The sequence below is a fragment of the Sinocyclocheilus rhinocerous genome, unplaced genomic scaffold, assembly GCF_001515625.1.
Source record: "Sinocyclocheilus rhinocerous isolate Xijiao unplaced genomic scaffold, SAMN03320098_v1.1 scaffold472, whole genome shotgun sequence".
Lineage (NCBI taxonomy): Eukaryota > Metazoa > Chordata > Actinopteri > Cypriniformes > Cyprinidae > Sinocyclocheilus > Sinocyclocheilus rhinocerous.
Window position 1 is genome coordinate 484,280 of NW_015641089.1, and position 18,435 is coordinate 502,714.

Below are 18,435 nucleotides of genomic sequence, written 5' to 3' on the forward strand. Positions count from 1 at the left end.
TCACAATGAAACACAGCGTCACACACGGCGGGCTAGAGTGAGGAACGGCCGACTTGAGTGAGCGGCGGCCGGAGGGCTTGCGGCAACCACATGTGACGACCCCGGGCTGGACTCCGCTGGACTCCATGGTGAAAGCCGATCCGGCGATCGACAGCGCGAAGTTGTAGTATTTCCTCAGCGACCAGCACGGATCAGCTCCAGGCATGACAAAGCGGATATCGTCCTCTTTTGGAAGACCAAACAAAGTAGTTTCGCTTTCACAACGAAACACAGTGCGTTCACGACATGGCGGCGGCAACAACAATACTACAGCGAGAATAAAAGTTACGCCTTCTTTCTTTGCGTGAACATTTGGGCGGCGTTATGCAAATCTTCCCACATCGTGACGTAGACATGTGGGGGCGTGTTAGAACGAGCCGTTTTAGGTAGGTGTGGCTGACTCTTAACTTTTATAAAGAATATCTCTTTGGATTTGAGACTTTAGTCTTTGCAACTTTACAGATCTTCTTTATGCACCAAGAGCTTGTAACACTCCAAAGAGAAAGGAAAAATTGAAATCGCATCATATGACCCCTTTAAGTAAAAAAAAAAAAACATTTCTGAATGTTCTCTAAATATTCAAAACATCCAGTTTTTTAAAATGTTTTACAAATGTATTTTTTATTGTTTATACAAACATTAAGGAAACATTCCATTTTATAGTTTTGCAAATATTATGGGAGCGTTACTTTAGAATGTTCTCTGAACATTCTGAAACTAATTAGCAGTAATATTTAAAAAACGTTTGATGAACATCCAAATAAAAACCATTCTAGAATGCTGTATAAATAAAATTTTTGAGCTAACATTTTAGATCAACTAGATCAAAAACAATAATGGATAAGTAATGGAAATTCAAAAGGTGTTGCCAACTATGCTTTAGATTCATAGCAAGAATTCAAGTGCTGAACTACCGGTTTCCTTGAACATGAGAACCTTTCCAGAGCTGATAGAAATTTGCTCAGGAAACAGGTAGTTTGTCACACTATATGTTTTCGAATCATTTGCAATTGCCAGTAGAAAACTTCAGACACGCATACAGTCATCTAAATTACAGCTGGGTGTGTTAAAGTTGACAACAGCAAATGTGACTCTATGGGTGGACTGGACGAGCAAAACCTCACAGCATGCGTAATATCACATCACGCTAACAGTATAAATTACAACATTGTTTTCCAACAACATTGTGTTGGAAACACTACACAAAATGGTTCATGTATTAAATAACCATCTGGCAATGGCTGTTTCTGTAAAAATACAGTGAATTAAATATATTACCGTTTTATTTTGGTTTGTGTCCATCAAGTTCCAAAATTTATTTACAACATATAAACAATATAAAGTCTGACATCGGTGCAACACAGCTTCAAGTTATGAAACACTTGAGTTTAACTATTTAACAGACAGTTCTGATTCTAAATTCTGATTGGATGAGCCAAAGTCAAATTCTATCCTACGGCATTAAGTTGTCTGACAAACATAAATGACAATATTATGCATCAAAGGAAACGGAAACGTTATGCAATGCACATTAATATCTCTTGTGCAGCAAAAGCATGAGGCTGACAGGACATGCATCAATATCACCAGTGATCTCCAAATGAAAAATGTTTGTTTTTTCTGGAATATTGTATCCTGTCATATTGTAATCAATCTGATCATATCATAGTACTGCGATGACAATTTATCAGATTACAAAGACACGTGCTTCTCAGAAACTGTTAAGTGTGACAAGTCAGCATGTGATTTCTTGTTAAACAATCTGTCTTCGCCCAACTACAGATAAGAGATAAGATGTGAAGTTACTGATGTTGTGACAGATGAAAAGGAACAGATATTAGTCTCTTCCAGGGAAAAAAATTGTTTTGTTTGCTTCCAAAAATTTCCTACAACCCCTTCTGACAAGCCTTGTTAATGCATTTCTCATCGAAACCTAATAGGGTTTAGACCTTACATGATTTTCTACTTGCTAGTCGTTTGCAGCATCTGATTAGACCAAAATCTGTATACATCGAATTATTTTTCAATGTGGTAAATAAAACAAAGATTTACAAGAAAACACTATTTCAGTCTTTCTACTTCCAAATTTCATGTTTAATTCAATGCGTTACTTGCAGTTTCTTTGTAAGTATTTGTGAAATTTACTTGCAGTTTCAGAGCGAAAACTGTTCTAAATTAGATCAAATGAGATCAATCTGTTTTAAATGAGACCAAAATATTTTTAGGATGAATCAACATTTTTTGTCTGTTTACCTTGGGGAAAAAAAACAAAAGAGAGAGAGAGAAGAAAAAGAAGAGCGAATGGTCTCAGAACTAATACACATTGAAAGAATTCCATAAAACTCCATAAATTCCATAAATTTTTCTGTCATGGATTCTTTATAAATGCATGTAGAAATGATTTACTATTCAATATTAAACCAGAATAAGTTTACTATTTTTGCTTAAAAATTCAGTATTGTGATATTGTTGGCTCCAATAATAAAATGCATTTATAAGTCGCTTAGGATGAAAGTACATGTGGAAGTTGCAGCTTGTGCAAGCAAAATTAAATTTAGTGCAAAAAACAAAAGCCACCATCATTTTAACCAGTAAATGCTGCTTCTGATGGTTTAAATCATAAAAGTATATGTACATTAAAACAAACATGTTGCATGCAGTCTATGAATAGGGCTATATGACATCACTAATGTTTTTCTCATGATCAATCAGATCACAGCTGTTTATAATAGATGAACTGGTAACACTTAAAATGCAACAATGACATCATAACAACATAATTCATCAAACATACTGCAATTAATGTCAGACTCAATAATCAGCATGAAGTAAGTCTCAAATTTAATTGTCCATTGCGTTTATAACGGTCAATGTAAATAGAGTTAATTAGCAGAACACCACTGATGGTAACGATTCACCTCAACAGGCCAATTCATCAAACGGCCATCTCTGAAAACTCAAATTGCTGTTTGATTATTTGTACTGCAACTAAAGGACGATTAAAGCAGAACGGCGAATAACCGTTAGCGGTAACATGCCGTATGAGTCTGAAGTAAAGTTTATTGGTAAGTGTTCTGCTGTATATTGTAACACATTTTGCTGCCTGGATTACCCTGGATTTCAAAATACACAAATCTTATTAAACCAATCAAGAATGTGTGCAAGTCATAATTCATCTCCCAAAAAAATGACATTTTGATTGAAGCAAATGAAGCCTATTTAGAGGACCTTAATGATTTTTTTACATAACATTGGCCGTGTTTTCATGAGAGTTTGGGTAGAAATATGACCGGAACATGTTTTTATGACATTCATTTAAATAACTATTATCTATTCATTATCATTTGTTGGACGTTTTAAGTGTTTAGACGTGCCAGATCTATATTTGGTCAAGTGAAGAAAGTGACGAGAGTGATAATGTCGTTTCCAAAATACACAGCGAACAAGATAAAGAGACCAGAACACAACAAAAATCACAAGATGCTTTCCAACAGCATGAGAAGCTCATCAAGACACTGAATTCCAGACTTATTCAAAAAAGGCATTCACTTTTCTATTAAAGACAGTAATAGCTTGTGTTGTGAGTAATGGGGTAATGCTAAGTGGGTAGTAATACCCATCAGGGTAAATCATGTAAATGTCTAATATATATATATATATATATATATACACACACACACACACACACCTATTTTGAGGAATACAATTTTTTTGCATTGTGACATTATATCTGACAATTAATAACATTTTCCCACCAAACTGTTATCATTATAATGCATCCAGATGTTTTACTATTTCTAATGGATGTGAGCAAGGCCATTTGTGCAAGTTCTCATTATAATTTTATGTAGCCTATATGACAGATTTGTTCTGCACATGTTGCCCTCAAAGGCGCCTTCCTTTTCAAAGTGATTCAAGCAATTCAAAACCATCATTTTGGTAGGCCAAGAGAGAATCGCGGTACCTACCATGGGTGGTGTATCACGGTTTTTCGGTTTGGTTTGAATATTGTTACACCACCAATATTATATGTATGCATGTATGTATGTATGCAGGTATGTATGTGTATACAGTATATATATAACTTATTCAAAAAAGGCATTCACTTTTCTATTAAAGACAGTAATAGCTTGTGTTGTGAGTAATGGGGTAATGCTAAGTGGGTAGTAATACCCATCAGGGTAAATCATGTAAATGTCTAATATATATATATATATATATATATACACACACACACACCTATTTTGAGGAATACAATTTTTTTGCATTGTGACATTATATCTGACAATTAATAACATTTTCCCACCAAACTGTTATCATTATAATGCATCCAGATGTTTTACTATTTCTAATGGATGTGAGCAAGGCCATTTGTGCAAGTTCTCATTATAATTTTATGTAGCCTATATGACAGATTTGTTCTGCACATGTTGCCCTCAAAGGCGCCTTCCTTTTCAAAGTGATTCAAGCAATTCAAAACCATCATTTTGGTAGGCCAAGAGAGAATCGCGGTACCTACCATGGGTGGTGTATCACGGTTTTTCGGTTTGGTTTGAATATTGTTACACCACCAATATTATATGTATGCATGTATGTATGTATGCATGTATGTATGTGTATACAGTATATATATATGTGTGTGTGTGTATATATTATTTATAAATTCACCCTAACCTCAGACAACCCATTAACTCTTTAGACCAGGGCCAAAAAATCAAACTTTAGTGAGTGATGTGGGCCAAAAGTAACTGTTGCATTATTTCCAACTACATTAAATGAAAATCTACATTTTAATAATGAAATGAAATTAACATATTCTTTACATTTCAATGCAAAAAAAGAAGAAATGCTAAATCAAAAAGTTAATTGGCAGACCAAATTACAGGTCATCATAGGCCAACTTTGGCACGCAAGCACTGTTTGAGCATCTCTACTTTAGACCAACATGATTTGGCAACCAGAGCCGCATTGACCCAGTACGACCACCATACATACAGTCAGTCTGGCAAAACACTTCCAGCATATACTGTCTGGATTTGTCCTTAAATGTTACCCATCTGCTATTTCCTCATCTGGGGAAGAGTTTTCCACCTTCCTTTTCTACTCTAGAGAAAACAGTAACTAGTGAAAGCAACGCAAACAAAGACTTTTCAGCAAAAAAAAAGAACATTAAACTGCAAAAACAACACAGCATTGGAAAGAGATTCCTCAGCAGGGAAAGAATGCAGTCTTTTGAGAGGATGAAAGAAAAATATGTGTGTACATGCAGGCATAGATATATGCTAGACCTGTGTTTAGCTGAACCAACAAAAGACAACAGATAGATCTGGCAGAGGACGTTATACCAGCAGGCCCACATAGAAGTTTCGAAGAAAGCACTTTAGATTTCCCGAAAACTGGAACGCCCATCAGCAACTCCACCCATAGCAAGTTCGGTTATTAAATATTTAGGTCGAAAGAAAGTGTCTTCACTGTAGTAACATTTAGTTTTCAACATGCACTCTCAAAAATAAAGCTTCCAAAAGGGGGTTTTGGCAGCAAGGCCATAGAACCAAACCATCTTTGAAGAACATTTAAAAGAACCTTTTATGGAATGGAAAGATTCCATGGATGTTGAAAGTTCATCACGTAACCATTAATGCCGATAAAAACCTTTATTTTAATGAAAAATGCAAGAAAATAACTCTAGATTCCATCTCAGCCAGTCTAATTTCGACAACTAATGGAGGTCTGTTTATCGTCACAAATCTGCTCGCATTGAATGGAACATCACTGCAAACAAAGATTCCCCCTCAGGAAAAGTAGGACTAATTGTTTGGACTTGCTTGCATACAATGATGTCGGGTCTCCACCCAGGTGGATGCTATGAAGGACACACCTTCATGAAGATGAGGTATCAATTGGGGAAAGAGAATGCATAGAAAGATCATGACCTGAAAGAACAAACCTCATTCTATTTATCCTGCACAAACGATGATCTTGAACCTTTCAATACAGACAGTAATTCTTTAGGTTGTATTATAAAGTACTTAAGGCTTATTTAAAAAAAAAAAAAAAAAAAACACACACACACTGTTTGCCAAGTATGCTGCTGAAAGAAAAGAAAGTATAACACACTAATGGCTAAGTCCCTAAAAGTGCATACTTCAGTCTTAAAATACTAGTTCACCCTCAAAAAAATTAGCTTTTTGTTATCATTAACTGTCATTTTTTGCCATTCTCAAGAGGATTATAGGATTTATACTGGCGAATTCTGGAAAGGAAAGAAAAAACATTATAAAAATAGTCCTTTGGATGCATCAAGTCAGCTGCCAAATACCGTTTGTTTTTGTGTCACATGACTGATAGTGATGCAACCTGTTTAAACACAACAAAACAAAAGAGATTTGAGCATCACTGCGGAAAAAGAAAGAGATTCAATGACTTAAATTTAGGTGTGTGATATTAAAATTCTGGCTGATACACAGTAAAAAAAACAACTTTTTCGAAAGTTGTAAATGAAAGTAAGATTATTGGAGTATATTTTACAAAAATACTAGCTTATGTTAGTCTTTCTACTTCAAAATGTCACGTGTAATTTAATTTGCTCTTTGTAATTAATCGTGAAACTTACTAGCAATTTCTGAGTGAAAATTGTTTCCATGCCAATTTTTGTGTATGGACAAACATTTAATATTACATGTTAATAATAAACATTCATGTTAATATAAATATTAATATTAAAGTTCTATACTGTTTTGTCTAAATCAAAAATAAAAACTAAAATCAAATTGTATTTTAGTAAACTGAATTTAGGCATCTAAATTATAATTCACAGTATGAAAAACAGGTACATTAAATGTATTTTAAAATGGGATTAGCTAAAGATTACATTTAACAGTATAATTAAATTATTAGTGTTTTTACAGATTAACTTTAAACGAGCGATAGATGAAGGTTGCAAAGTGAATTAAATGAAAATAGGGAAAATGAGTATGCGCTAATAAATGTCCAGTACAGACCCATAAATAATATACATATCCAGTTAAATTTTAAGTTATCATGTGACTTCAGAAGACTAGTAATAGCACACAAGTGATATGGACCACTCAGATGGTGTTTTCGTATTGGATTTTGCCCTTTTTAACAGTACAAATCATCCACTTTTGTTGCATGGCACTGTTAAAAGACAATGACAAGATGACAAACTGTCATTTTTGTGCGAACTATTCATTTACAACCATGCATTTTTTCCCACTATTCCTCAGGAACATTTTTACAGTTCACTGAAAGCTTTCAATAAATAAGATGAAAGCCACATATGTGACCCTGGACCACAAAACCAGTCATAAGGGTAAATTTTCAGAAATTTTGAAAGCTGAATAAATAAGCTTTCCATTGATGTATGGTTTGTTAGGATAGAGCAATATTTGGCCGAGATACAACTATTTGAAAATCTGGAATCTGAGGGTGCAAAAAAAATCTAAATATTGAGAAAATTGCCTTTAAAGTTGTCCAAATGAAGTTCTTAGCAATGCATATTACCAATAAAAAATGAAGTTTTGATATATTTACGGTAAGAAATTTACAAAATATCTTCATGGAACATGATCTCTACATAATGTCCTAATGATTTTTGGCATAAAAGAAAAATCGATAATTTTGTAAAGTTGGCTATTGCTACAAATATACCTGTGCTACTTATGACTGGTTTTGTGCTCCAGGGTCACATATTTCAAAAGACTGATAAAAAGCTCAGCAAGTCGGGCTGTGCTTAACTAGACATTGACGAGTTTTCTAATGGGTTTGTTTTGACATGTTTTTCAGAGTTTCAATGCTCCACGCTGCTCTAAGATGAGGGTATGGAAAGAGGTCACCCTCGCCTTCATCCTGTTTGGTGCCTCGTTTTTCCTCCTGCTTATGAAAACCACGTCACCTGTTGGGTCCTCCTACCCAAAGGCCTTAGGGATTTCATCAGACCCTTCCTCACAGCCACCAGCCACATCATCCTCATCTTCACTCTCATCAACCTCAGCGAGGAAGCCAGCGCCGCGCCGAGCGGTCAGAGCCACGGAGGACATGGGCTTTCTTCTCTCCGAATGTAAGAGAAACCTTTTTTTGGTTTTCCTTAGCAACAGCGCCAGTGTGGATTAGGCAGTGTTGACGCAGACATGACAGAAGGATTTAATATATCATTCTACAGTCGCCGTTGTGTTTATACTACATGCCTCTGCAGCCAGCGCTGCTCAGTCACACAACTCCTCATTTATCATTCGGTTCACAGTTACCACACAAACAGTGTCTGTCAGCTCACTTGATATTTAAGACCGCCCAGGTGAAAAGAGTAGAAAATTTAACTAGTAGTTCAAGTGAGCTTTACTGTCATTCTGCAATATGTGGGAACGAAATGTCGTGCATCACAGGATCACGGTGCTACATAGCCTATAGGCAGACATATAATCCTATAAAAGAAAGAAATAACCTATATAAATTTACATATACCTATGTAACCTATGTTAACATATAATCTATATAAACCTATTTACAGAGTAATCTAACTATACATATACACTTTACATAATTACTTTGGACGCACTTGAATTTACAAAAGAAACAACATGTTGTGTCATGCTTCCCCAGTTGATTGATTACATTAAGAATTGCAAACACTTTTTTGTTACAAGTTTTCTGAAAAGTTGTTTAAATATGCAGATGATGCATTATGTAGTTAAATATGCACTCATTTGCATGGATTTCCAGAACATAAATCTGACCATTGGATAAAGCCAGGTTCAAAATTATTTTTTCAGTTTGTTCATATACTAGAGTTAAAGGTTTTACAAATGGGATCTTTGATTTCTCTTATCATCACTCCATAAATCAGAAAATACTGTCAACATGCAACAAAAAAAAAAAGCGCATTTTCACCATGTTTTTAAGGAAAAAATTTATCAAATCAGTGCAAATTATATATGAACAAACCCCTCTGTAAAAACCTTCCGGATATAGATAGGAATAAAACTGTGTAAGTGCTGTTGAAGTAAAGAAAACAGACTTTAAATATAATCGAAATCTACAGACACAAACAGAAAAAAAGTGCAATAGAATAAATATATAAATGTATTTTGGATGTTTTCTTTCCATTAGTCTGAAACAACATCTCAAAACCGACCGTGTTTTTTACTTTAGTGTCTTGCCTTAAACTCATAAAGTATGCTGGATGTGCTTAAAGTTGTTACGGTAAGGACTGTCAATCAAAAATGTAGAAAAAGACAAATATTTCACCTCATGAAGATTATTTGAGGAACATTTCTAATAGTTGGCTAAAACACCTTAAATTAAATTGAATTTATTATCGTCAACAATATTTTCTGCACCTTTTCTTCAGCGCCTTGATACACTATACATTGAAACAGTGTGTACTTACACGCTAAAGCAATTTTCCTAAAACACACCCAGACTGACTTTTTGATTGCAAAGAAAAGCAGTGCAGTGTTTCCCAATCTGGTACACATTTGGATGTCTCCCTTAGCTGACACCCATCTTGGTGTCTCTAAAGACAAGCTAATAAATTGAATCAGGTGTGTTTGATTAGAAAAACACACAAAATGTGCAGTGTTAGGTACTGCAGGGCCAAGGTTGAGAAAAAGTGGCATGCAGTAGCGAAATACCAAAAAAAAATGCGCTAAAGCCATCTTAAAGATGGACATAATCCTGCTTTACAACTCTGATCATTACATCGGTTTAAAGTGAGCCGTTGAATCCTTGACAGAATGTGCAGGTTAAGCCTTAGAGATTGACACGATTCACTTCTATTAAAACTTAAGTATGTTTAATTTTTGCAATACCTACACAGAATTAAATGGAGAGCACATGGAATCTGAAGTTTCCCACTTCTCAAATGTGTCTTCTGAAAATAAGACTTAAACTCACATGTCGCCTTTAGAGTTTCAAACTGTGTTTGCATTTGCCGAGAAACTAAAGTTTTCAATCAAATTCAGATATGTCAATACACAGTCATATTGAACATTTCAAAAGTCTAACTATAGAGCCCAAACATATTGCCTAGCATCCACATTAATTTTATAGTTCTAGAGACCACAGTGAAGGTAGACGCCATAAAAATGTAATCAGACACAGATGGAAATGAAAAAGAGTACATAAAGGACTATATAAAATCCAGGGCTCAACAATATTGATTTTTTTTTCTGGCCAGCAGTTAACACTATAAATTCAAAGCCACAATTTTGCTGGAAAACAATGATATACAATGCTTTGTAACACATTCTTAGTGATGCTTTCAAGTCATATTTAACCACATTAGTGTTAGACGGCTAGATTAACAACATTATTTTTCTGACAAATCAGCAGAATTGAAACAACAGTGTAGAATGCAATGAGTTTGCAAGGCATTTACAAAATCAGTGAATATAACATTTTTCAGTGACAGAGCAGGGCTGACCTATAGAAACCTATAGAATGAGGTGCATGTCTAAACCCAACTTTAGCCTTGTTTTCATTTGTGTCAAATTAAATATGCTTTCCACCCTCAGCGAGGTCCATTTTCTTACTGCATTTCAACAATTGTTTTATTTGTGTCTACTTTCACTTCTAAGGAATTTTAGTAAAAACATCTAAGACAAAATTGATACTTAAAGCAAACATTACTAAGGTTTGAAACACACTCTATACAAGAAAGCAAACACTTCTAAGGTGAATGCATAGATGTGTCAGACTAACGCAATGCAAGTACGTGTTCCCACAAGAATCGCTATATTAGCACAAACAGTCTTCTACAGTGAGCCGTTTCTTTCAGATCAACTACCATCACGGCAGAGAAAAAAACTGTTTTTTTTTTTTAAAGTTTTTTTGAGTAAAATAAGCTTTGAGGTTAACGTAAAGAGATTTTTACATTTTGTTATACAACATACTGTAAATTACACAAAGTCAGACCTCAAATAAGAATTTAATTCACTGTATTTAAAAAAAAAACATAAGCAATTTGCAAGTAAGTACAAAAAACTACAAGGATGTTACATGTTTGACAAGCAACTGCTTATACAGCAACTTGTTAGCAAAAGACAGACCCAGATTGGCTGATTGTGCATAATTTATGCTGTAGAACTAAACGTTAAAGGAATGTTAGCAACAGAGTGAACAGACCTTATTTTTATTCATAAATCCAAAACCAAAACCACAGAAACTCCCGAGGGAATCCTGCTAAATTAGCCTGGCTTTGGTTTAATGACATTCAATTGCCCTTTGAGAACTGAGGTTTGTTACCGGCACAGTAACACAAACGCACGTTAATTATGTTTAATGGCACATTAGCCAAAAGTTTGGAAAGCATACACATTTACGAACTCACTCAAGTCTCTTGAATGATGAAAACGTAACCTCTGAGCATTAACATAATCCTCTGGGTGTTTTTCCTCCTCTAGTCTCGTACCTCTTCCAAAGTGTCACTGAGGGCGAGCTGAAGAAGGTGATTGCGACCCTGGTGGACCGTAAGGAGAGGAGGATCAGAACCGAGACGGGACGGAGAACCAAACGAGCACGGAAGGGCCCGAAGCCGTGCTCTCTACACGAGATCGAGCTCACGGTGAGCGAGCTCGGGCTCGGGTACGAGAGCGACGAGACGGTGCGCTTCAGGTACTGCAGCGGGAAGTGCATCCACGAACGACGCAACTATGACATTGTAATGGAGCACATGCAGTTATATAACGGCTCCAGTGAGAAAGGCCGGCGAGGACGGGATAATGGAAAAAAAGACAAGGCGCGCTACGCCCCATGTTGTCGCCCTACGAAGTTCGAGAAGAAAATGTCTTTCTTTGACAACAAGGACAAATTCTACACCATCCAGAACGTCTCTGCGAGAGCATGCGGTTGTGTATGACATTCCGGTAACTATGGAAACGTCAGGAGAATGTCTATACATTACCATGGCAAAAGAGAATGCTTCAGAATTCCGTGGTAACCATAGGAGCTTTGGAAAAGGCCAAAAAAACATGGAACTATTCGAGAACGTAGGGCAAATTGCAATTTCGAAAAAGATGCTGAGAGGGATCCACAATGCCACCATGGAAAAAGTGAAAGCTACAGAAAAGTGATACACAAAACACAAAAGACAAGGCCTGAATTGTCTAAAGCCTTGGCAACTATGGGAAAAAGTTTTGTTTCTGCCTTTTCAGTGGTTACTGGCACTTTTGATTAGTACAGGGCACTGGACTTTAACCAAAGGTGGATCGCTGGTTTAATTCGATGGGACCAAAAGCTGGCGGGAGACTCCTTTCGCCTTCCACTGGAAACTTCTGCAGAAGAACAAGTACAGATATAGTAGTATTTATCCAAAGATATAAATATATATATTTACGTAGAGGGCTACAGCGACAACTGTATGCTGCTCGCTTTTGTTACGAATCTGAAAACTGAAGTATGAAGCGCAACGCAGCTGTGAAAACTACCTCATTTCTTTCTTTGTTTTTTTTTGTTTGTTTCCTTAGAAGAATGTACATGCAATGAATCTGGTTCTACCGCACCCACTTCCTGGGATTACGCTAGTCAGAAATATGAATCAGAGGTATACATGTAGAGAAATGCTTCTCGACCAAAAGTCTCAAAGGATGGATATTGTCTAAAACAACACTGTCACTTGAAACGTATATGCACACTATATCAAACCCCTGAATTTGACCTTAAAGTCTTGCCAAGGCATGTCTGATCAAATCCAATCCCGTCCTTGAGACAATTTATACCCAGCTATTTAAGTTAAATAGGAATAGGCTATCCAATTCCAAAGACCAATAGGGAAGAGTACACCTTCAAAAGTTTTCCCAAAGTTGTCATCCTTCAAAGACCTTAAAGGTTCATTTTTTCTCATGGTCACGTTCATGTTTACATTCTTTTAGACAATGATACTCGAGATACATTGTCTTTTGGAAAGTAATTCCAGGTTTAGTCCTTCTCAACAGCAAACATTTACATTTATTATCCTTGAACACATTTATGGACGAATAATTGTAACATTTATTTACTCAGATGGAATATTATACTCCTAAAAATAAAGGTTCTTCAATGGTTGTTTGAAGCACATTACATTAAACAAAGATCTGTCCTCATAAGAACCATTTTCTGCTGTACAAGTGCATCAAAAATTCATTCAATTCATGATTCTTTAGATCAACGTATTGGTTTTTGGGTTCTAAAGCAACAGTAAATAGGGTTAAATCTCACAAAACCTGTCAAGAAGATGGGTCATTTCATCTTAAAATCAAATGAAAGGCATAACCAATATATTTCGCATAAAGAAAATTATGTCTGTTTATATATATATATGATTTTTTTTTTTTAATTAATTTTGACATTATGTTCATGGCAATTCATTGCACTCATTCTCATTATATTAAGGGAAAAAAAAGAAAATTAATGAAAAATTAATGAAAATAAAATATTTAAATTGTGAACTATTTGATAGCATTGATAATTTATGTTGATTTAAAAAAAATATATAAAATAAAGTAATGAGAATTTGCTGGAAAATGTGCATAGCTGCTTTGCAAAACATTTCCTGAAAAAAAAAAATTTTGCATCAGCATAATTTTCATAAATGAATAAATAAATAGAAATGTGACGTGGTCAAATTTATATATATATATATATATATATATACACACACACACACATAAATTTGCCCACGTCACATTTCTGCAATATATTATATTATTGCTGAGAAGTGACCTGAGCAAATTTTCATGAGAATTACCCATATTCACTTTTTTAAAGCTAAATAGTTACTTAAAGTTTGTGCAGCTTAAATGGTTCTCCTATGCCATCAGGCTGAAAAACCCTTTGAACCTTTATTTTTTAGAGTGCACATGCTTCAACCCCTCCATTAGAAAATGTTCTTTATGTTATCTTAGTTTCTGGACTAATTATGGAGCATGAAATCTTTCATAAACACAGTTAACTGATCACTGCATGTGTGAAGATGAACTGCTGAAGAGACTAATGGAGGAGTTGTAAGCAGTTCTAAGCTGTTCAGACATACAGGATTAAGTGTTAAGTTTAGCTTTGTCCTTTCAGAAACACGCTGTAAAAGTGTAGCCAGTCTTTTTACTGTTACATTCCAGTCCACTACTGTATATATTACACCATATTCCATGTAAGTCAGAAACACAAAAGGACAAATCTGGTTTATATTCAAAGCGTGCTGAACAATCTGATATAGCTGAATTTGGTCTGAATCAAATGAGCCACAATCCCCAAATCAGTTCATAGAGCATTAAGATAATGGCAACCTCTACAACTCTCGTTTTTTGATATTCGTTCAGATAACTTCTTCATCCATGCTGTTCTTTCTCGCCGAAAAAGACTGTGGTCTAATTGAATAACTCTGAAGTAATTAAGGACAAAACTACAAATGAGATTGGAGTCACGCCAGGATCCATCAAGCCCTAAACATGTCTTTCCTTCAAAGCTAATGGAATTAACTGTAAAAACTAGGCAACAGCTAATGGAGCATGCAATCGTTTTACGTGGATCGATTACATTTCAATTCAGGTCTCATTTATGTATGTGAATGGTAAATTAAAACGTAATGTACCTTCTGAATGAAAATGGAATTGCTCTGATCTTGCCACACACCGTCAAACCCAGCGCAAGGACTCAAGTTACTCGAGTTTAAACAATCAGTACAGCCTGCCCTGAGGAAATATCAGCAGTAGACAAGACAACATGTCTTCAATTTGTTTTTAGAAATTTAGGGCACCCTGCCAATGTTGGAACCCTAGTAAGCGATTAAACTGTGTCTAAGCTTGCTAATTGGATACAGAAGGTGATCGCCCGCTTTGACAAGGCAGTACCAGTGCTGTCAATGCTAATAAAATTCTTATTTTTTTGTTCTGGGAAATTGCAAACAGTGAATAAAATATGTAAATTAAATTAACTTGAAGGAATACTTCACCCAAACATGACGATTTGCTTAGAATTTTTCTCACCCTCAGGCCATCCAAGACGTAGATGAGCTTATTTGTTTATTGGAACAGATTTGGAGAAATTGTATATTTTTACATCACTTGCTCACCAGTGGGTCCTCTGCAGTGAACGGGTGCCGTCAGAATGAGAATGGAGAAAGCAATACTATGGATAGAGGACTCATATTTTAGCCAGAAGCAACGGTTTGAAGTTAAAAGTGTCTTAATGATGGATTTGTTTCTTACAAACACAGCTTTTGGCTTCACAAGACTTTAACTGATGGACTGGAGTGGTGTGGATTACTTGTGGATTATTGTGATGTTTTTATTGGACTCTCATTCTGACGGCACCCATTCACTGCAGAGGATCCATTGCTGAGCAAGTGATGAAATGCTACATTTCTCTGAATCTGAAGAAACAAACTCATCTACATCTTGGATGACCTGAGGGTGAGTAAATTTTCAGCAAATTTAAATTTTTGAGTCAACTATTCCTTTAAACTAGATGTCACCTAGCATGTAAAAGTTTTGCCCCCTCTGAAAATGCTAATGCAAATAAGACAAGGGGTTCAGTGACTCTACTTCTGTCCATTTATACTGGAGTGGAGTACTTTAGTGTCTGTATTTGTGTGTACAAATGAGTTGAGGCAGTATTACAGAAATGCAAATGGATGTGTTTGTGTGTGTGTGTGTGTGTGTGTGTGTGTGTGTTGTTGTTGTTACATTTCCAATGTCAACTAATCATGATCAGCATTTGGGAGTGTTGGCTTTTTCACACCAACAGCAGAAATGTCGATGCAGTGCATCTGTATTGTGGATAAACGGTATTTATTGCAAAATGCTTTTCATTTATATTTAGATATTTCAGGAGGGAGACTTATGACTTATTTATTACTTTACACTTGTGCCAAATGGAATTTCTAAAGTCGGCTGAATAAACATACCCAGCTTACAACAAAACATAAAAAAGTTGCTTATTTGTCTTGAGTTTCTAAATTCACTTTCCTGTTTATTCTCAACTACAAGATGTGTAGACGGCAGATTTACAATGCCGCAACTTCAGGGCACAAACAGAAGAATTCAATATGGTGGGAGAGATCTTGTTTACAGCGCTTTGATGTTTAAGCGATTGGGGTGATGTAAGGATGGTAAAAAAACAATAAAAATTTAAGCAATACCATAAATAAGTGGACGACTCGTTAACGTCAAAGCGAAAACAGATTCTCAGAATGTAAAATCCAAAATAAGTCATTTCATAAGCATTCACCCCATTTAATATGACCTATACCATCACTGCTGCGGCCAATTGGGTTTAGAGATCACATAAATACTTAAATTGAGATCACTTGTGTTGTCAAGGGGCTTGATTCTAGTATAAATGCACCTCAATCTGGAATGTCAGTACTCTGGCAGAACCGCCATCAAGAAAAAAAGATCAATCCAAGCAGTTAATTGAAAAGCACAAGGAAGGAAACATATACCAGAAGAGTTCCAAGTCACAGAGTATCCCATGACTCCCAGAAACTCAAGAAGCTGTAAATCTAAGGGAGGCCACCAAGAGACTAAAGACAACTAGACTACCCCAACCAGACAAAGGGGCTGTAATACAGAAACCAATACCGTCTTAACTTTTCAGATCTTAACTTGTTCCAACACAAATTGCCTTACTAAACAGAAAAGTGTTTGTAATATGGCCCCAGATCCCAATCTGATTGGTAATTTACAGGCAAACTTTAAAAAGGCTGTTCACACACAACCTTCATGTAAGCTTGACCAAGCTTGAGCAGTTTTTAAACAGAACAAATGAAGGGGAAAAAACCCTGTAGCAGCCAGATGTGCGATGTGTGTTGACATGAAAGAATATTTTACTGTTGATCAGTGTCAAAAAAGGTTGTAAAACATGAAAGCTTCCAAGAGGGGGTGTGAATACGTCTTACTGGCATAGTACGTTTGTAAAATCATGTTAATTAACACATTATTTGGATTTTACCATCCCATAATTAACTGAAATGTTTTGAACAAATGTTCAAAAGCACGAGCACATACAAAAAATCTTTACAGAAATGAAACTGGTGATTTAAGCTTGTGCAGAGAAAATCGTGATAAGCACGATAAATACAACCACAAATACAACTGTTGCTATTGGCTGTAAACATTTAGCCCATTGTAGGGCGACCGTCAGATCTGGATCACTTCATTGCAGTGTCACCGGTGCATATCACTGTTGTGCACATGAATCCAATGACTCTGCACAACCTCTAATGCTCTGTGAGAAGTCCTGTTTATGTTTAAAACCACTGACACGCAGTAAACAATAAAGCATAAACTATTCCTCTGTTGGTCCAAGATTTTAATCTTCCTCTAAGTGGTGCAAATTGACAAAACCGAGGTGTTTGTCTCGGTTACTTTCCACTCCAAAACAGACGAACGCAATTAGAAGCATTTCAGCTGCTTCTCCTGTAAACGTGAGCATCTTAATAGAAAAACAATATCAACATTTCCAGTTATTTACAACATGAATGCCTTTGGGTGAATCTCATGAAATCTGTTAATAGGCCATCTTTCAGAATAACACAATCAAAAACTACTAATGTGAACCAAATGAGAATTATCATTGAGAATAAAGGGAATTAATGAATGGGAATTGGAATTACAGTAATAATTTGTGGGTGAAAGGTGATATCTATATATTTCCACGAGAATCTCCCTTTAGCCTACTGGGTTTGACAGGCTTCTAGAATACTCTAAAAAAAAAAAACGACCTCGATCTACAAACTACTTCAGACATGAAGAAGGTTTGTTTATAGACAATCTCTTTACCTGTACTGAAGTGTCGTAGTTTACCGTGGTAAATACAGAGGAATAAATCAGAAAATGTCTGATTTAAAACAGTAGGCCGTATTTTGAAGTTCATGAGAAACGCGTTTCAGCGTCACGTGATCACGCATTCCCGCCTTAAACGAAATGACCTAGTTTTCGCCTAAAATGGTTATTATACCGTTACTGTTACTACAGTAAAACTCATTCAGACAGACTTTATACAAATTTATAGAAACATTCTGAAAATGTATTACACTTTGAATGTTATTCTAGATCGTTTTAAAATATAAAAAAACAGCAGAAATAATAATTGTAGTTGACTAACTCGTCAATCTCGGTATTTGGCAGAAACTATGGCTACTTAGGTAAAACACAGATATAGATACATTTAAAAATGTGACGATTATTGATTAATGCAGATGCTGAACGCAGAAGGTGATGATTGACACGCCTTACAGCCAATCAAAAAGAGAGTTGAGTTTGGAGGGGCGGAGAAACACGCAGGGACACCTGAGAAACTCACGAGACTGCGCTTTTCACAAGAGACCACCGCAAAAGACAGGTAGGCTATGATATTTCATATTTGTTTAAATTTCATCTATATTCGTATTAAACCCCTTTTTTA

The 18,435-nt window shown here is 35.7% G+C and overlaps 1 protein-coding gene and 1 long non-coding RNA gene across 3 annotated transcripts in view; one reads left to right on the top strand and one right to left on the bottom strand.

Moving 5' to 3' along the window:
• The window catches only part of LOC107754589 (neurturin), a 21,508-nt gene extending 8,500 nt beyond the window's left edge, over positions 1-13,008 (top strand). Inside the window, exons 3-4 of the mRNA XM_016571090.1 lie at positions 7,848-8,119; positions 11,460-13,008. Of these exons, the coding sequence (XP_016426576.1) occupies positions 7,873-8,119; positions 11,460-11,914 (702 nt within the window). The 5' untranslated portion in view covers positions 7,848-7,872 and the 3' untranslated portion in view covers positions 11,915-13,008. The remainder of the gene's footprint in view (positions 1-7,847; positions 8,120-11,459) is intronic.
• Positions 1-17,880, bottom strand: part of LOC107754591 (uncharacterized) — a 43,430-nt gene extending 25,550 nt beyond the window's left edge. For both annotated transcript variants that reach the window (XR_001641603.1, XR_001641602.1), the window contains exon 1: positions 17,811-17,880. This is a non-coding gene — a long non-coding RNA (uncharacterized LOC107754591). The remainder of the gene's footprint in view (positions 1-17,810) is intronic.
• Positions 17,881-18,435: the final 555 nt, after the last annotated feature.